The sequence below is a fragment of the Zingiber officinale genome, chromosome 3A (assembly GCF_018446385.1).
Source record: "Zingiber officinale cultivar Zhangliang chromosome 3A, Zo_v1.1, whole genome shotgun sequence".
NCBI lineage: Eukaryota > Viridiplantae > Streptophyta > Magnoliopsida > Zingiberales > Zingiberaceae > Zingiber > Zingiber officinale.
In genome coordinates this window covers 77,353,825-77,370,550 of record NC_055990.1, presented here as the reverse complement: position 1 = coordinate 77,370,550, position 16,726 = coordinate 77,353,825, and the positions used below count along the sequence as shown (strand labels likewise).

The 16,726-nt window shown below is 36.3% G+C and overlaps 1 protein-coding gene across 3 annotated transcripts in view; it reads left to right on the top strand.

The window, feature by feature from the left end:
- Positions 1-216: 216 nt before the first annotated feature.
- Positions 217-16,726, top strand: part of LOC122052007 (serine/threonine-protein phosphatase PP1-like) — a 32,427-nt gene continuing 15,917 nt past the window's right edge. Inside the window, exons 1-4 of one of the 3 annotated variants that reach the window (XM_042613380.1) lie at positions 217-692; positions 10,985-11,544; positions 11,651-11,912; positions 12,728-13,070. In XM_042613380.1, the coding sequence (XP_042469314.1) occupies positions 515-692; positions 10,985-11,544; positions 11,651-11,869 (957 nt within the window). In that variant the 5' untranslated portion in view covers positions 217-514 and the 3' untranslated portion in view covers positions 11,870-11,912; positions 12,728-13,070. Of the gene's footprint in view, positions 693-10,984; positions 11,545-11,650; positions 11,913-12,506; positions 12,708-12,727; positions 13,071-16,726 lie in introns of those variants that run through there. The other 2 variants (XM_042613381.1, XM_042613382.1) reach the window with 2 other exon arrangements.

Genomic DNA, 16,726 nt, shown 5'->3' with positions numbered 1-16,726 from the left:
ACACATATTATATATAATAGGTACCCAATATAATAATATAATTAAGATTATATTATATTATAAATTTACCCTACGTCCACCCAAACGTAGATGTACCTCGCCGCTGATTATTTAGGCAAAGGGACCTGCGCGTCGGTCCTACAAACGCTGCTAATACCTGGCACTAACCATCCAAATCGCGACAGCAGATTAACCACGTCAAATACTTACTCCATGTCATACACCTGATCGTGCCGTACCTTTTTGGTTCCTCTTGCCGGTGCGTCCGCTCTCCTCGAATCCGAGAAGATCCGAAGAAACCCTAAGCGATCGGTCTATCCTTCGTCACATCGACGAAGGAGCGACAGCGGCGCTCTTGCTCCGGATAGGAAAGAACGGCAAGACGAAATCGAGGGGCTGTTTTGTGTTCTTGTACGGCGCCTGTGGGGGCGGTGGAGGGCAGGAGAGAAAGGCGGAGCTTTAACGGTTTCTTTGTGTTGTTACGTGGTGATTTGGGGGAGAAGGGGGGTTGCTGATGGATTCCAAGGTGCTGGATGGAATCATCCAACGACTTCTGGAAGTCAAGGGTAGCAAGCCAGGGAAGCAAGTGCAGCTTCTAGAGGCGGATGTCCGGCAGCTTTGTCTCGTGTCGAAGGAGATCTTCCTGCAGCAGCCCAACCTCCTGGAACTGGAGGCGCCAATTAAAATTTGTGGTAAGCCCTATTTTTATTTTATTTTTTTTGCTTTTTTAATCTTGCTATGAGCTGACTCAACATTGTAGAATTGTTATGCAAAGATTGTAAATTTATGGCTTGTTATGAGTGAATGGGAAACAGCAGATAGAAACTTCCTTTCTGTTACTTTCATTAATATCTTGAATTGGAAGAAGTAGGAGAGAAGAGAAATAGTCTAAGCGAGAGGAAAATAAAGACAATATTTTATCTTATCTTTCTTCCACCTACTTTCACACATCTTTTTTGCGTGAATAGTATCAAAATAAAGAATGTAAATTGTGTATTTATTAGAAATTCAAACTTCCTTTTCCTCCAATTCCATCAATTTAGGAAGGAAACAAAATGAAGAGGTTGGATGATTAAATTTCTTACTTGCCTCCTTTTCTTTCCAAGTAATCAAGAGAAATTAAATTAGTAAGTTCTGTATTTATTATAAACTCAAACTTCCATTCCCTACAATTCCATCCTTTTGGGATGGAAATAAATGATGAAAATGACTCCTCTTCCTTCCAAGGAATCAAGGGAATGAATTTTGTATCTGTTGTAATTGCTAGAAACTCAAACTTTGTTTTCCTCCAATTCCATCCATTTCAGATGGAAACAAAATGAACTAATTGGACGGAATAATTTCTACCTTCTCCCATCTTCCTTCCAGACAATCAATAGAAATGGATAAGCTCATTTCTCTTCCTTTCTTATTTCCTCATATTTCTGTCCAAGTTAACACACCATTAATTTTGGTTTTGTCCAAAATCCAAATATGGACAGAAATAGAGTGAAATGTGTGAACGAATGGATTATCCACTTTTTGGAGAAATTTATGTTTGTTGATCCAGCAAATATGTTCTCATTTTCAAAGCATGCTCAGTTGTAACAATAACTCTTGTCATGTAAATTGCAAATTGAGTAGGCACAGCTCGGAATTCAGTTCCATGGACCTATGATTTGGGGTGCTAGCTTTGAGTTGTGATCTGTGCTAATATTAGTTGACTGTTTCCACGTAACCTCCTTTATTTCATTGCTTTATTTTGCAGATTTGCTTAAAATATGGAAAACCTTTTTTCTTTTGAAAAAAATAATATTTTACTGGTCATGGAATTAAGCTGTAGACATTTCAACTAAATTCTTTGAAATTGACATCCTAATGGTTAAGTGGAACCTAAATCTTCATCATCATCATCAACTCATGTTTATCTGAACTAGTTGAGTTGGGTGCATGACTTATTTCTTCATTGCGCTTTATTACATGAACTCACTACTCTCTTTAACCACCTTTTCCCCCTTACACTTCACACTCTAATAGATTCAACATTTCTAATTATAGAATTTGTTGTTTGTCTTTTGAACATGGTTGGACTATTTCAATCTATTTTCTTTCATTTTATTCCCTATTAGAGCAACACCTAATTGCTTAATAATATTTATGTCCTTTATTTATCTGACCACACATTTATTTTAATATTGCATCATTTCTCAGCTAATTTTTCATACTTATTGCTTTTAAATAGCTAAACACTTTGATCCATAAACTTTGGTACATTGTGTTGGTGCAATCTTGCTTGAACTTGGTGTTGTTAGACTAAGGTGTTTCATGGTTGGTTGTATGGTTGATTGTGTGGTCAAGAGGTTATATATAACCCAAATGTTTAAGCTAGGTCAATATGTTAAGGTGATATAGTGTGCCAAGTAGGATCAAATATTTGACGGTGGACAAAATCCAACAGGTAATTTGACGAAGTCGAACAAGTGTCGGCAATGGAGAAAGTTTAATAGGGTTGGTATTGGATGAAGTGTTGGCAGCGAAGGAAGTTCCACATGGGTTGATGGATGTTCAATAGGTGTTGTCAATCGTAGAAGTCCAACAGGTGTTGGTAACGGGAAAAGATCAATAAATGTTGGCAAAGGAAAAGTTCAATGGCATTGGCAATGGATGAAGTCACAGATGTTGAAAAAGTGAAAAGTTTAACAAATATTGGAAATAGATGAAATCTAACAAGTGCTAATAAAGAGGAAGGTGCAACTCATGTTGGTAAAGGAAAAGTTAAATAAAGTGAAGGAAGTCACGATAGGTCAAGGCTAACCTGATGTTTAATAATGAAAAAGTTTCAAGTCAAGGTTGACTTGATGCCGAGTAAATGGAAGTCCATGGATGACACCAAGTAGATGATAAAGTATCGAAGATAAGGTCACTTGATTAGTGGAAGTCATGAATTGACCAAGTTAAGGTTAACCAATATAAATACATAAGAAAGTCTTAGAGGCAATGCCTTTTGGCAGATGGTGAAGTATGGGAAACAAGGTCTCTTGGCACGGGAAGTCCGGAGGAAATGCCGCTTAGGAAGATGAGATAGTCCTAGAGGCATGACCTCTTGGTAAAAAAGTCTTAAGTGAGACGAGAGTCTAAGAGAGACATGTGTGCTTTGAGTTTTAGATAAACTTACATGAGGACTCGATTATAGAGTTGGTTAGAGTCGATGATCTAGTCATATGAAGGTTGGATTATTGAGTTGACTAGTCAACTCAAGATGATTTGAACAAATAGTAGCTCAGTCGTCTAAGCACATGATTGGTGCTAGATTAGTGGATTGGTGAATGATGATAGTTAACTGATTGTAGGAGCTATTAGATGGTCTATGAGGTACAACAAAGCAGTTGGTCAAGTATCTGTTGATGAGCTAGACAGTCAACTTGAGGCAGGTGCAGTCAACTCAACTATACATTAGTGGTGTACAAAAGGTTGAAGCAGTTGTGGAATTATTCGATTGTGGTAAGATGATAATTGACTGAACAAGAGGAAATTAGCAAGTAGCAAGAAGTTCTTTAAAACAAGAAGAAGAATATAAGAATGAAAACCAAGGGAGGTTGTGGCAACCAATGCATACAAACAAATGAAACCAAGTAAAAATAAAGCCAAAAAGGAGAGCTGCAATCTTGGATTGTTCCTTTATCGTATTCTTATTGTATTACTCATTGTGTATCTTTTTGTTCCTCTTTGTAAGCAAGATTGTAAGAGGAATCTCATTTCTAATCCAAGAAGGAGAAAGTATAGAGGGATTTCAGGAGTGATTCACCACAAGTCATAGGCTGTGGAATACGAAGTAGGATTTCAAAACCATGTAAAAGGCTACGTGTTTGCATTGTTTATGTTCATGTTTGATATTTCTGCTGCATTACTAATGTAGACTCCAGTAAATCGATTGAGCAATTGGCTATTCACTTTGTAAGGATTTGAAGTAAATTGATACCCTATTGATTTGACAGTTGATGCCAAGGTAGGGAGAAGTATTGATTGATCCAATAATGCACATGACTTGTTGAGAAATTGAATTACATTATAACTATAAGACCAGACATCATTATAGTGAGTGAACATGTTCAACTAGCTTCTTGTGGCTCCAAGTCATCACCATTTGATTGTAGGTTTGATATTTCTATCATGCCTGAAGAATGCTCCAGGGATGCTTCCTGTATCAAGAATGAGATCACCTTGATCTCAGATTATAAGAAAGATGTTTAGTTGGACAAAAGATTCACATTAAGCTATTACATCCTCTTGAGAGATAGTCTGATTTTCTTAAAAAGAAGAAAACAGGCTGTCATAGCCATATCAAGTGCATATGTGAAACATATAGCTAATACCCCTAGCTACATGTGAGTTTATGTGGATTAAGCACCTGTTGATTGATTTGTGACATGCTCCTAAAGAGCCAATAAAATGATATTTGCCCCTGGGGCTACGGTGCAGCGGTTAGCCCCTCCGAGCGGTTAACCAAATATCTAAGGTTTGAATCTCTGTTGCGGCGCACTACAAAGATCTTCTGAGACGACAAACTTAAAAACGCTGGCCGTTTGGATGAGCTTCTGTGAGCGTTTCCTGATTTACCTTGGTGGCTGATGGGAAACTTCTGTAGGGCTGGGATTTGTCGGTTTGAAGAGTTGGAATTACCCCAAAAAATAAAAATATAAATAAAATGGTATTATGACAAGCAAGTTGTTATGCATATAACTTTTAATCCAATCTGATTGCCACTGTTAAAGAGAAAATGTAGTTCAATGAAACTTCCATGGAATTTGTAAGGTCTAATGATCAGTTAAGAGCAACAGATTTGCTAACTAAATCCTTAAGAGGTCCTAGGTTCCGATATGCAGTTAACAAATTGCTTTTCACGGTATCTTTGACATTTTGTGCTCAGATTTGCTAACTAAATCCTTAAGAGGTCCTAGGTTCCGATATGCAGTTAACAAATTGCTTTTCACGGTATCTTTGACAATTTGAAAGGAGTGTTAGGAATCTATTTGGAAACAACATCAATTAAAAGGGTTTAAACGGACTATTATGATTATGAATAATATATATTGAGTTAGAAGGGGCTACATGAGGTAGACTAACCCTAGTTTTTTTTGTAAAAATTTAACAAATATACAATAATTTTATTGGGAATTGTACCTACCCATCATTAGTCTTCATTAACTTGTTTCTACATCTATTTTAGGATTTATTATCATTGTCATTATCATCAATAAACCACTTATGTCCCAACAATTTTTCAGTCGCCGTGGGCATCTTTTATGATGCACTCTGCTCTGTAGGTAAATGACTTTAGGAAAATGGTGCCATGGAAAAAGGATTTTGACTATCTACTTACCAAACAACTCAGTCCAATCTAAAAGTTCTTAAAAAGACTAAAGGTAATTGAGCAAGCTTTCTGAAGTGTGATATATGCTATCGTAGTTTTGAAATTTTTAGACTAAATAAGATGTGATATTTAATGCAGCACTAAAATGGATCCAAAACTTGCATTAAGAATTAGGATGAAATTGGCACAATTTGAGGGATTACTATCTCACACGGAGATAAATGAATGCATAGAGAATGAAACTTTATTATTAGGCTAAGATTTATTTACATGGCGGACGTTGGGGACCTTTGAAACACTCCAACCTAAAGAAAGTTAGGAATAAAATAAAAAATATTCCAAGAAAAAGATATAATCTAATATCTAACAACTTAATAAAGGACAGCCCGTGCACAAAGCTTCTGCCAATGCGGGTCCGAGGAGGGGTCGATTGTGCGGCCTTATCCTGCTTTTTGAGATGTTGTTTTTGAGACTTCAACCCATAACCTCTAGGTCACATGGTAATAACTTTATCGTTGCGCTAAGGCTTCCCTTTATCTAACAACTCAATCAAAAGAGGAAATAAATCAATTTGCAAATTAGAAAAACAAACTAAATTAAATTTCTACCTAAACTTTTGTAACAATTTCTATCTTAAAAGCTATCGTAAGTAACTTATCCTCCTAAACAAGAGGGAGTTACCAAAATCACCTTTTAGAAATTAAGTTCCTAGTTTGCATTAATATTTTTGTGTTTTTTTTTTTGTTTTTTGTTATTATGGTCATTTAATCACACATGTATTGTTCTTGTTCCATTTTTAGTCTTTCCTTTTAACTTCAACGTCAACTATTGCTGTTACTCTTGGATGAATTATGTTATTTTTTTTTTCTCATTGCTTTCAAGTTTCAACTACCGTAAGACAGTGAATATGCTGTGATGTTAGATTATCTGTGTTGGAACTCCTAGAAAACACTATGTACTTCCGAGGGTTCATTCCTTCTCCAAGAGGCAATGCACCAGTTGAGAGAGAGAGTGTTGAATCGGGAAGCACTGATTACTTTAATTAATAGTCTTTCTCCCAGGGTTCTGGTTTCTATGAGGTTGAGGTAGGGACAAGTTTATTTGGAAGTTTTACTATTTGTCTGCTTGCATCTAACAAGTACTTGTACATAACTGGGCTCAAAACTATATTATGTTTGTGATAGGAGCCAATTTATTGGAGTGCAGTGAGGGGCTTGTACAGGATGTGGTTTGGCTAACTGGTCATTTTCATTTATCCCTTCGGGTTATTTGTATTCATGTTTACTTTGATGCAAACTAGTTAAACTTTTTAATAATTGCTTAGAGGAGAAAAATGGTGAAGTTTCAGGCGTAGTTGTGAAAAGCGCGCGTTTGACTGCACCTAAGCGCAAGGCGCAGCCAAGCATGCCATTTGCGCTTGGGTAGTGACCTAGGCGCAGGACTTGAATGAAGCGTGTTTAATTGTACACCTTTTGAGAGGTTAAGATGCGCTTAAGGCGCTATTTTCCTCGCCTTATTGAAGTTTTTAAAATAGGCGGTCCATTAATAAAAGTTATTCATTTGGTTGACTAGGAAAAAAAAGCCTGCAATGGGATACGTTTACAAGGCAATGGATAGGGCTAAGGAAGCTATTGCTGCCTCATTCCATAGCAATGAAGATAAGTAATTAAAATATTTTTGATATAATTGAAAAAAGATGGTCAATACAACTCCATTGACCTTTGTATGCAGTTGGTCATTTTTAAACCCAAAGTTCTATTCGGATTCTAAAATACAAAATGACATTGAAGTTGTGATGGGTTTGTATAAGCGTATATCTAGGATGTGTGAAGGTGATGAACTACCAGTTAAAATCACATATCAACTACCAATGTATAAGAGGCTTGCAGGAGTTTTTTGGAATACCTATGGCTTAGACAAAGAACCAAAAAGTCACCATCATTTTTTTTCTTAACATATCATAGATAATGTTATTTGAAACAACAATTGACCAAAGGACGCATTTAAAGTTGCAAAATTCTCAAAAGACTCACTTAACTTTTAGATTTCCCAAAGAGCGCACTTGTTTCTTGTTTTACCCCTCCCGCCAATTACAGTGTTGCATTTAAAGAACGCACCACAGTGGTACTGATTTTCAACACCATAATGGTGCTGATTTTCAACACCACTGTGGTGGTTGAAATTAACGCCACTATGATGCTGATTTTTGAAAATCAACACCACTTTGGTGCTGATTCAAAGAACAGTGGTATTGTTCTTTGAGAACTAAGAGAAGATCTTCTACAAGTCAATTTATTAATGTAGAGGAGGAAGAAATGGGTTTTGAGGAAACTCATGAAGATACAAATATGAAACATTCGGCAATGATGATAATGATAAGATGATGAATATTTTGATGATTTAGATATTTGAAGTTTGTTTTCTCTTTAATTTGAAATTTGATTTTGATTATGAAGATAAATTATTTTAATATTAAAATATTAGTGAATTTTATATTTATATTACTGTGTAATATTTTATGAACTATAGTTTTATTAGTGATATTTTGGCAGAAATTCCCTATATATGTTTGAATGGTAGAAATTTATACCCAAAGCGCCTTACTTCAGTAAGGCGTGCGCCACTTTGTGCCTAGTGTCTCAAGCCTCACAACACCTATACGTTTGGATTACTCATGCCTTAAATAACTATGGTTTCAGATGATTTTCCTTCATACATCCAACTGCCGTGCTCTACATTTTCTCCTTGTCGTTGCTTCTTGACTTCACTTTTACTTTGCTGGTCAACACACATATAAGTTCTTGTTTACTTTCTTATCCAGTGCCCTTGAATCATTGGGTATTTGTCTAGTTAGTTGCACTGGTGGAAACAGAGCCCATGTTCTGAACCAACAACAGTGATAAAATCTTCATAGAATTTAATTTAAAACCTTAACTGATACTTTCTCTCTCTCACATGCTTGAGGAGTGGAGCAATCACTTATGTCTATTATAATGAAGTTAAGAAAGTAAATTTGTTGTTTTTTTCCAATATCTCTCTCTCTCTCTCATGCTTGACGAGTGGATCAATGCCGCCATGGGCGTAGCCAAGTTGGTACTCAGGTGAGGAGTTGCCACAATAGGTCTCGGGTTAGAATCTAGAGGTTTACCTGTACTAGGCCCCCTCACCTAGGAGGCTGCTCAGTTGGCCAAATAATCCCCGTGATTTACTCCCTTCCAATGTGGTTGAGACGGTCTCGGAGGGCCCCCGGGTTGAGGGTTATGACCTTGAGTGGAGCAATCACTTTTGTCTATTATAAAGAGGTTGAGAAAATAAAATTTGTTGTTTTTTCCTGTCTGTCTTTGGGCATTTTTGCCCAATAATACATGAGACTTGCTGTAAATTCTTTTGTTTGATCTTTTCGAGAAAGTGATGTTGTTTGTCTAGGCCTCATCACTCTTGCAATTGTGTGGTTCAACTACACTGTACTTTAATTCATGCTTCAGCAGTCATAGTGATATTTTGTTGGTTCATTTATTTTTCTAGTGCACAGTTTTTTTTTTTAATTCTGTACACTCTGGGCTGTCCTATGGTATTTTAGATAATTTATTCCCGTGTAATATATATATATATATATTGGTACTCTTTCAACTGACAACATGATGTGTAATAGATTGATTTTTACCATAAAACAAACGTCAAATTGTCATAGTGTTCAGTGCTCATAATAAATTATCCTAATGTTTAAGTCAATTGTAATGTTTATGTGGCGTAAACTATCCACCCATCTGCTAGAAAGCGGCTGTTGCTCATGCTCCTAGTATAATATATGATGTATCTTTTACACAATGCAGAAAACTTCCATTTCTTTTTGAGTGTTTATTTGTTTTATGGTTTCTCCCAATTGGAATATCTCACATGTTGACATAGGTTAGCTAAATATGATGACAATAAGAAAGAAAACAAGCTAAAGTGAAAATGTTTGGAAGAATATTTTTGCTTCTTATGGAAGCTTATTTGTTAGCAAAAATGTAAGTAAAAATCCTTCACAACAATAGAAGGATGGTTAATTAATCTTCATTCAAGGAATTTGATTTTCTTTATAATCTACAGAAGAATGTGGAATAAGAGAAGCTGTTTTTTTTTTCTTCTTCATGCACAAGCTGTCAAAGCATGTAGTAAGAGACCAGTCTACATAAGGTGTTTGATGCCATTGTCTATGAACCAGGTATATGTTGAGAAATTAAAGCTGGTGTTTAAGTCAATTGTAATGTTCATGCACAAGCTGGTGTCTATGAACTTTAAGTGTTGGATCTTCCCATTTATCTTGGTTCTACAGTAAAATAATTACTTTGACAATGTTAGATTTTCCCATTTATCGCAACCTTGACGCAACGGTAAAGTTGCCATCATTTGACCTAAAGGTTATGGGTTGGAGTTTTGGAAACATCCTCTTGCAAAGAAGGTAATGCTGTATATAATAGACCTTTCTTCGGGACCCTGCATTAGCGGGAGCTTTGTGCTGCCCTTTTCATCAGTTCAAATCTGGAACAGTTTGCAGTGTTGGAAGTGTCGACACTATTTGCATTTCCTTTTCTTTGATTGTATGACTCTTATTGCAAATATAATAAATCATACAGTCACACTTATCTGTAACTATACAACAGCTACTTGTTTTGGCTAATAAAAAGTGAAATACCTGCCAAAAGAATGTTTGATTGAGGAAAGGAAATTCATGTTGATTCTTGAGAGGGGAAGGTTGTTCTCAAAAAGGAGTGAGGATTCTATTGATCATTATAATGGGACATGATATTTAGCAATTTTTTTCATTTTACTTTTATTAATGTCATCTACAGCCTCAAGTGTTCCGGAGGGGAGAAGGCTATAAACATATTAGTGACATTGAAGTATTCCTTTTCCCTCTATATGATTGATGTGGCAACAATTCTTGATGATGTGATGTTTTTTATGTTGGAAAAACATATATGAGATGAATTGAGCTCTTAGTTACCTGTCTTCTCCTTTTTCATGTCTACTCGATATTCTTTTCTATTTCCTTTTATATTACAATTTCTGATTAGGTAATAACATCCAAAATTGATGTGTTCAAGCTTATTCAACTATACAAGTAGCTAAAACATCACTATTCTTTTTAGTGAAATAAATTTTAACGTGGGAGTAATAGTTATTGTGCTGTCTGCTTCATGTAGGGTAACTTCTGTTGCCATGTGTATTACATCTATCACTGCAAATTCTTAGCAATGATCATTAACCCTAAGTACTACTAACTGATTGTTGAGTACTGAAGGAAACATTTCCGACATGCTTGTTGCATTGCTTTTGATTTTTGAAAGCACACTTTCTGACTTGAAATAATTATTTCTTTTTTTGGGTTGGTTTTTCTATTATTAGAAATTGTGCTTCGAGTGTTTCACAGGTACACTTCATATCCTTTTTAAAAGAAAATTACAAATATAACCTGGCTGTCTTTCAAGATTTTTAAAATTGTAAAGTCTTTCTATTTTCATAGTAAAAAAAAACTAGAAATACAATTTGCCCAAGAATACTTTATCCTTTGGTATTTTTTAAACCATGGGTCTTGCAAAGCTTAATTCATTTTGCAGAGGCTGACGTTATGTTTCTTCCTGCAAACAGGTGATATCCACGGTCAGTTTTCTGACCTTTTGAGGCTTTTTGAATATGGTGGGTTGCCACCGCAGGCCAATTACTTGTTCTTGGGTGATTACGTGGACCGTGGGAAACAAAGCCTTGAAACAATTTGCCTTCTTTTAGCTTACAAGATTAAATACCCAGAAAATTTCTTTCTTTTGCGGGGTAATCATGAATGTGCATCCATAAACCGTATCTATGGTTTCTATGATGAGTGTAAGCGCAGATTCAATGTGAGACTTTGGAAGGTGTTCACTGATTGTTTTAATTGCCTACCGGTGGCAGCTCTTATTGATGAAAAAATCCTATGCATGCATGGTGGCCTTTCCCCAGACTTACAAAATTTGGAGCAGATCAGAAACCTAGCTCGCCCAACTGATGTTCCTGACAGTGGATTGCTCTGTGATCTTCTTTGGTCAGATCCTAATAAAGAGGTCCAAGGATGGGGAATGAATGATAGGGGTGTTTCATACACTTTTGGTGCTGATAGAATTGCAGACTTTCTTCAGAAGAATGATTTGGACCTAATTTGTCGTGCTCACCAGGTTAGGGATCTCTCTTTCTCATCCATTCACACACAACATACACCACTTGAATTCATGCGTATAAACCATGCCGACCTTGTTCAGCTCTAGATTTTTTTGGTATTAGGTGGTGGAGGATGGATATGAATTTTTTGCTGACAGACAACTTGTAACAATTTTCTCGGCTCCAAATTACTGTGGTGAATTTGATAATGCGGGTGCTATGATGAGTGTGGATGAGACCTTGATGTGCTCATTCCAAATCCTGAAGCCCGCAGTATCAGACAAGAAAAAAATGGGTTTCGGTGCTACAACAGTTTCTAGAACTGGAACTCCTGCTTGGTAGTATTGTTGAATTGAGGAGCAAAATCTTTTTTCCAATAGTCAAGGTATTGTGCATTTCTTCTCTCAACATTATTTCCAGAACAAGAGTTTCTCGGATGTAGCTTAATTGAAGCTAATAAGCGTTGGTTTTGTTTGATTATACCCTTATCATCTTATCCTTTCCAAATAGGTAATCATGAAAGTTGAAGATTCATTATTTTGAGCTACCTAAGTACTCAATCTGACTTTTTGATAACTATGATGCAAGTAAATTCTTTTTCGATTGAGAAATTGCTTGTTTGGTGATTTTGGAGCAATTCAAGTTAGTAATGAAAGTATGAAACTATATAGTTCTGGAAGTAAAAGATTTTGGAGCAATTCAAGTTAGTAATGAAATTATGAAACTATATAGTTCTGGAAGTAAAACATTTAACTCTGTCTTCTTTGCTCTCATAATGGTCGTCTTCATCATCAAACCATGTAAATCTCCACTACTTGGAGATAGGTTTAGACAACTTCTAATGCAGGTTACAAGCCTAATCCACCCCAAACTTTTTCATGCATCACTTATAAAATTGTTACAAATGAGTGCTATTCGGTAAAGGTTTGTTTTAAATTGGCGTTAAGCTAAACTTTATGGATTTTTTCAATATATTCAGATATAATGTACGCACATACTGTTGCTGCCTAATGAAGTTGACCATTTCTACCTACTTCAAGAGCTTCCACTCTCATCTCTCTTCTTGGTTCAAATTCATGTGACGGCGAGCAAATCTTGGAGCCAAACATTTAAATGCTATTTAACAATGCACGCTCATAATATACCTCGCTTCATTTTGAGCATGTTTAATGTATTTATTCCCATGGAATTTTGGTGTAGGTCCCTGTTTGGATGTGTACATGTTCCTAGCGACTTGCCACATGCTTTTGCTCCACTCGGATTATGAAATTGCTTGATCTGCATGAAGAGTGGCCAGAGTAGTATCTTATTAAACCATGTGGGTGCTGTTGACTAATCCAATTCGCCTCCAGAAACAGCACATTGTCTTAATTTTGAATTTCTGTGTCCGTTAGTATCTGGCCATTCCATCAGACCATCACCCATCAGCTCTGCAAATGAGCAAAGAGCGATGATCACACAGAGCAATGATGGCACCATATTTTTGTGACCTTCAAAAGTTTAATTGAGTCAAGTTTGGTGTTTAACATCTTACTCTTGATCATTTGTTTTCGTTGAGTTTCTTGTGCAATGCCCTTCACTGATCTCTAAAATTCTAACAATGATGTGGGTTAGGCCTAAGACATCTGTTTTCAGATTGACTCCAAGGCTATTTCCCTCCCTCGTTCCAGCCGTGCTTGCCCCTTCAGGGCATGTTGAAGACTTCATTCACTTTGTTTGCCTCTAGCTATGTTACAGTCATAGCGACTTTACCTGTTTAGTACTCGTCAATCAGCCTATTTAGCTAGCCCTTTTTTTGCTTCTAGTCATATAGTTTTCTCTTCTCAAGGCCACCAATCTTCTCCGATGAAATGGATTGTTGTGTCAAAAGACCACACGGATGCATGTATGTCGACATTATTTCAGTTCTTCAAAGGGAACTCTTCGTTATGGTTCAACAAAATGCTTTAGTTTATTGATGATTCTCCTAACAGATCCAATTCACATGCAACTGTCTTTTAGTTAGATAAATCTAATGAACCACCACTTGAATTTTGTTGTGGGCTTGAGTTCGTTTGGATGGATTACTTCAACCAACATGTAAGGTTCCAGACACGTAAAGCTATGTGGGATGCAACTAGAGAATATTTATAGGATTATAAGTTCTTCGTCCCAAGCTATTTGTTGGGAAAAATCAAGGGGTTTCCTACTCTACAATTGTCTTCCTTCATGCGGATTGATAGCTCAACCAATTGGTGACTCAAAAATGTCCAGTAGCTTGGCATTGGTTGATAGTTTAGCATCTCTATAAAGCTAGGTGATTCAACAACTCGACGATGATATTTTGTTAGAGGATCAATAGAAACATGATTTGCTAAAAGCAAGGGTTAATTGTTCCCGTTATGATAAAATTGCACCGTCCAAGTGCTTAGGATTGAGGACAATGTCTGCATGTCAAAATAAGAGCACTTTAAATCTCAAAACATATGAATCTTCAATATCCTCTGTAGTTCAAAATCAGGAAGAAAAGCCCCTTTTGGAAATGTTTTATAGTCGCTTGTATCATGTGGAGACTAAAGGGCAATCTCCTTTAACCGCCGACGACAGAAGTAGGAAGTGTGTCGCGCTAGTTCAAAATCAAGAGGAAAAAGTCCCTTTTAGGGGTGCTTTATAATTTGTCGCAATGGTTTGTTGTAGCATGTGGACACTCAAAGGGCAATGCACAGGGGGTTGCACCCCTTGGCCCTTGATTGGCCACATGAGTTTGTCATGCATTGACTTTTCAAAGATTGTACCTGCACTTGTAGTCGTCAATGTGACATGTAGCTTGCTTCATGGGCTATGCAAGTGAACTACTTTGTAGATAGTGTGAGAGCTACTTCGCAGGTTGCACCTACAACTCGCCTAGTGAGCTACACTTATTCTACTATCCAAGTCCTATGCGTCCTACATGTTGCTTGTGGGGCTTGTGACTTGATTAGGTGGAGTTGTGCTAGTTGACTTGAAGCAGTTAAGTTGACTGTTTAGATGTTAGCTAGAGATTAGTGTAGGATGAGGAGCATGGAGATGGTTTGATGAAAATCGTAGAGCTCGTGATTTGATGATATTGAGTTGTCGTTGATAACTTGGCGTAGGACAAGGAGTATTGAATTCGATCAAAAACTTTGACAATTAACTAAGTGATCTAGCATATTTAGTTGACTAGAGAGTGGTAAATTTATTATAATGGACATAGATTAAATCTTGATGGGCGCATGTCATCGGAAAAACTCTTCTCGGCTTCTAGTTATTTGGCGGTCGACTATAAGTTGACCTCATAATTTATCTCTCTTTACATAATTTAGGGATAAATTATGAGAGGCCTTTGGAATGAATGTAATCATCTGCTACAACTATGTAAGTGATATAGCAAAAGATGATATGTAGAGTGACTCAAAATGCCCTTGGGATTTAAGGACATAATGGAAGAAAGATCAACCCTTGGGCATGTAAAGTTGTGATAACTTGCAGACATCTTGAAAAGTTGTGAGAGAGATTACGACAATTTACTAAAAGACGTATTCAAAATTTTAAATTTACCAAAAGACGCATGCTATTTTGTTATTTACCAAAGGATGCACCTTTTTACAGTGCTTTTTTCCATTTTACCCTCTTGATTATTTTTTTTTATTTTCTCTGTCATTTCTCTCTCTCTTCTCTTTCCTCCTATGCATGCAATGTTTCTTCTTTTTCCTCTCCTTTGCACGTCGATTTTTCTAAAATTATTTTAACACCTCTGAGAAGTTGAAATAAACAATGGATAGTATATTTGAACTCTTTGCAACCCTAGAAATCCACAGGAACTGAAATGGGTACAATCGAAGCTTTCTAGGTCCATTAGTGAGTCTTGGTCGAAATCCACTTAAGGACCTAGAGAGCTCCGATTGCATCCATTTCAGTTTCTATATATTTCTGGGATTGTAAGGAGTTTAAATAATGTTATCCTGTTTATTTCGACTTCTCAGAGGTGTTAAAATGTAATAAGAAAGAATAATCAAAATTCTCTACGTTGGGCTTGATATGAAATCATATTAGATCCAATGTGAGTCTGATATAGAATGATATCAGACCCAACGTGAGCCTAATATGGAATGATATAAGGCTCACGTTGAGCCTGATATGATTTCATATTAAGCTCAACATGGAGAATTTTGACGATTCTTCCTTATTACATTTTAACATTTTTGAAAAGTCAAAATAAACAATGAATATCATATTTGAACTCCTTGCAACCTCAGAAATCTACATGAACTGAAATGAGTGCAATTGAAGTTCTCTAAGCTCATTATTGGGTTTCGACCAAAATCCACTGATGGATCTAGAGAGCTCCAATTACACCCATTTCAGTTCTTATGGATTTTTGAGATTGCAAGGAGTTCAAATATGCTATCCATTGTTTATTTCGACTTCTCAAAGGTATTAAAATGTAATAAGGAAGAATTGCTAAAATTCTCCACGTTGGGCCTGATATGAAATCATATCAGGCCTAACGTGGGCTTGATATGATTCCATATTAGGCCCAACATGGAGAATTTTGGTAATTCTTACTTATTACATTTTAACACTTCTGAGACGTTGAAATAAACAATGGATAGCATATTTGAACTCCTTGCAACCTCAAAAATCCACAAGAACTGAAATTGATGTAATAGGAGCTCTCTAGGCCCATTAGTGGATTTCGACCAAAATCCAGTGATGGACCTAGAGAGTTTCGATTGCATCTATTTCAGTTTCTGTGAATTTTTAGGATTGCAAGGAGTTTAAATATGCTATCCATTGTTTATTTCAGTTTTTTAGAGGTATTAAAATGTAATAAGGAAGCATCACCAAAATTCTCTACGTTAGGCCTGATATGGAATCATATTAGGCTAAATGTGGGTCCGATATAGAATGATATTAGGCCAACGTTGAGCCTGATATGATTTCTTATCAAGGCCAACGTGGAAAATTTTGGTGATTCTTTATTATTACATTTTAACACCTCTGAGAAATTAAAATAAACAATGGATAACATATTTGAACTCCTAGCGTCCCCAGAAATCTACAGGAACTTAAATGAGTGCAATTGGAGCTCTTTAGGTCTATCAATGAGTTTTGATCAAAATCTACTTAAGGACATAGAGAGCTCCGATTGTATCCATTTGGGTTCCTGTGGATTTCTAGGGTTGCAAGGAGTTCAAA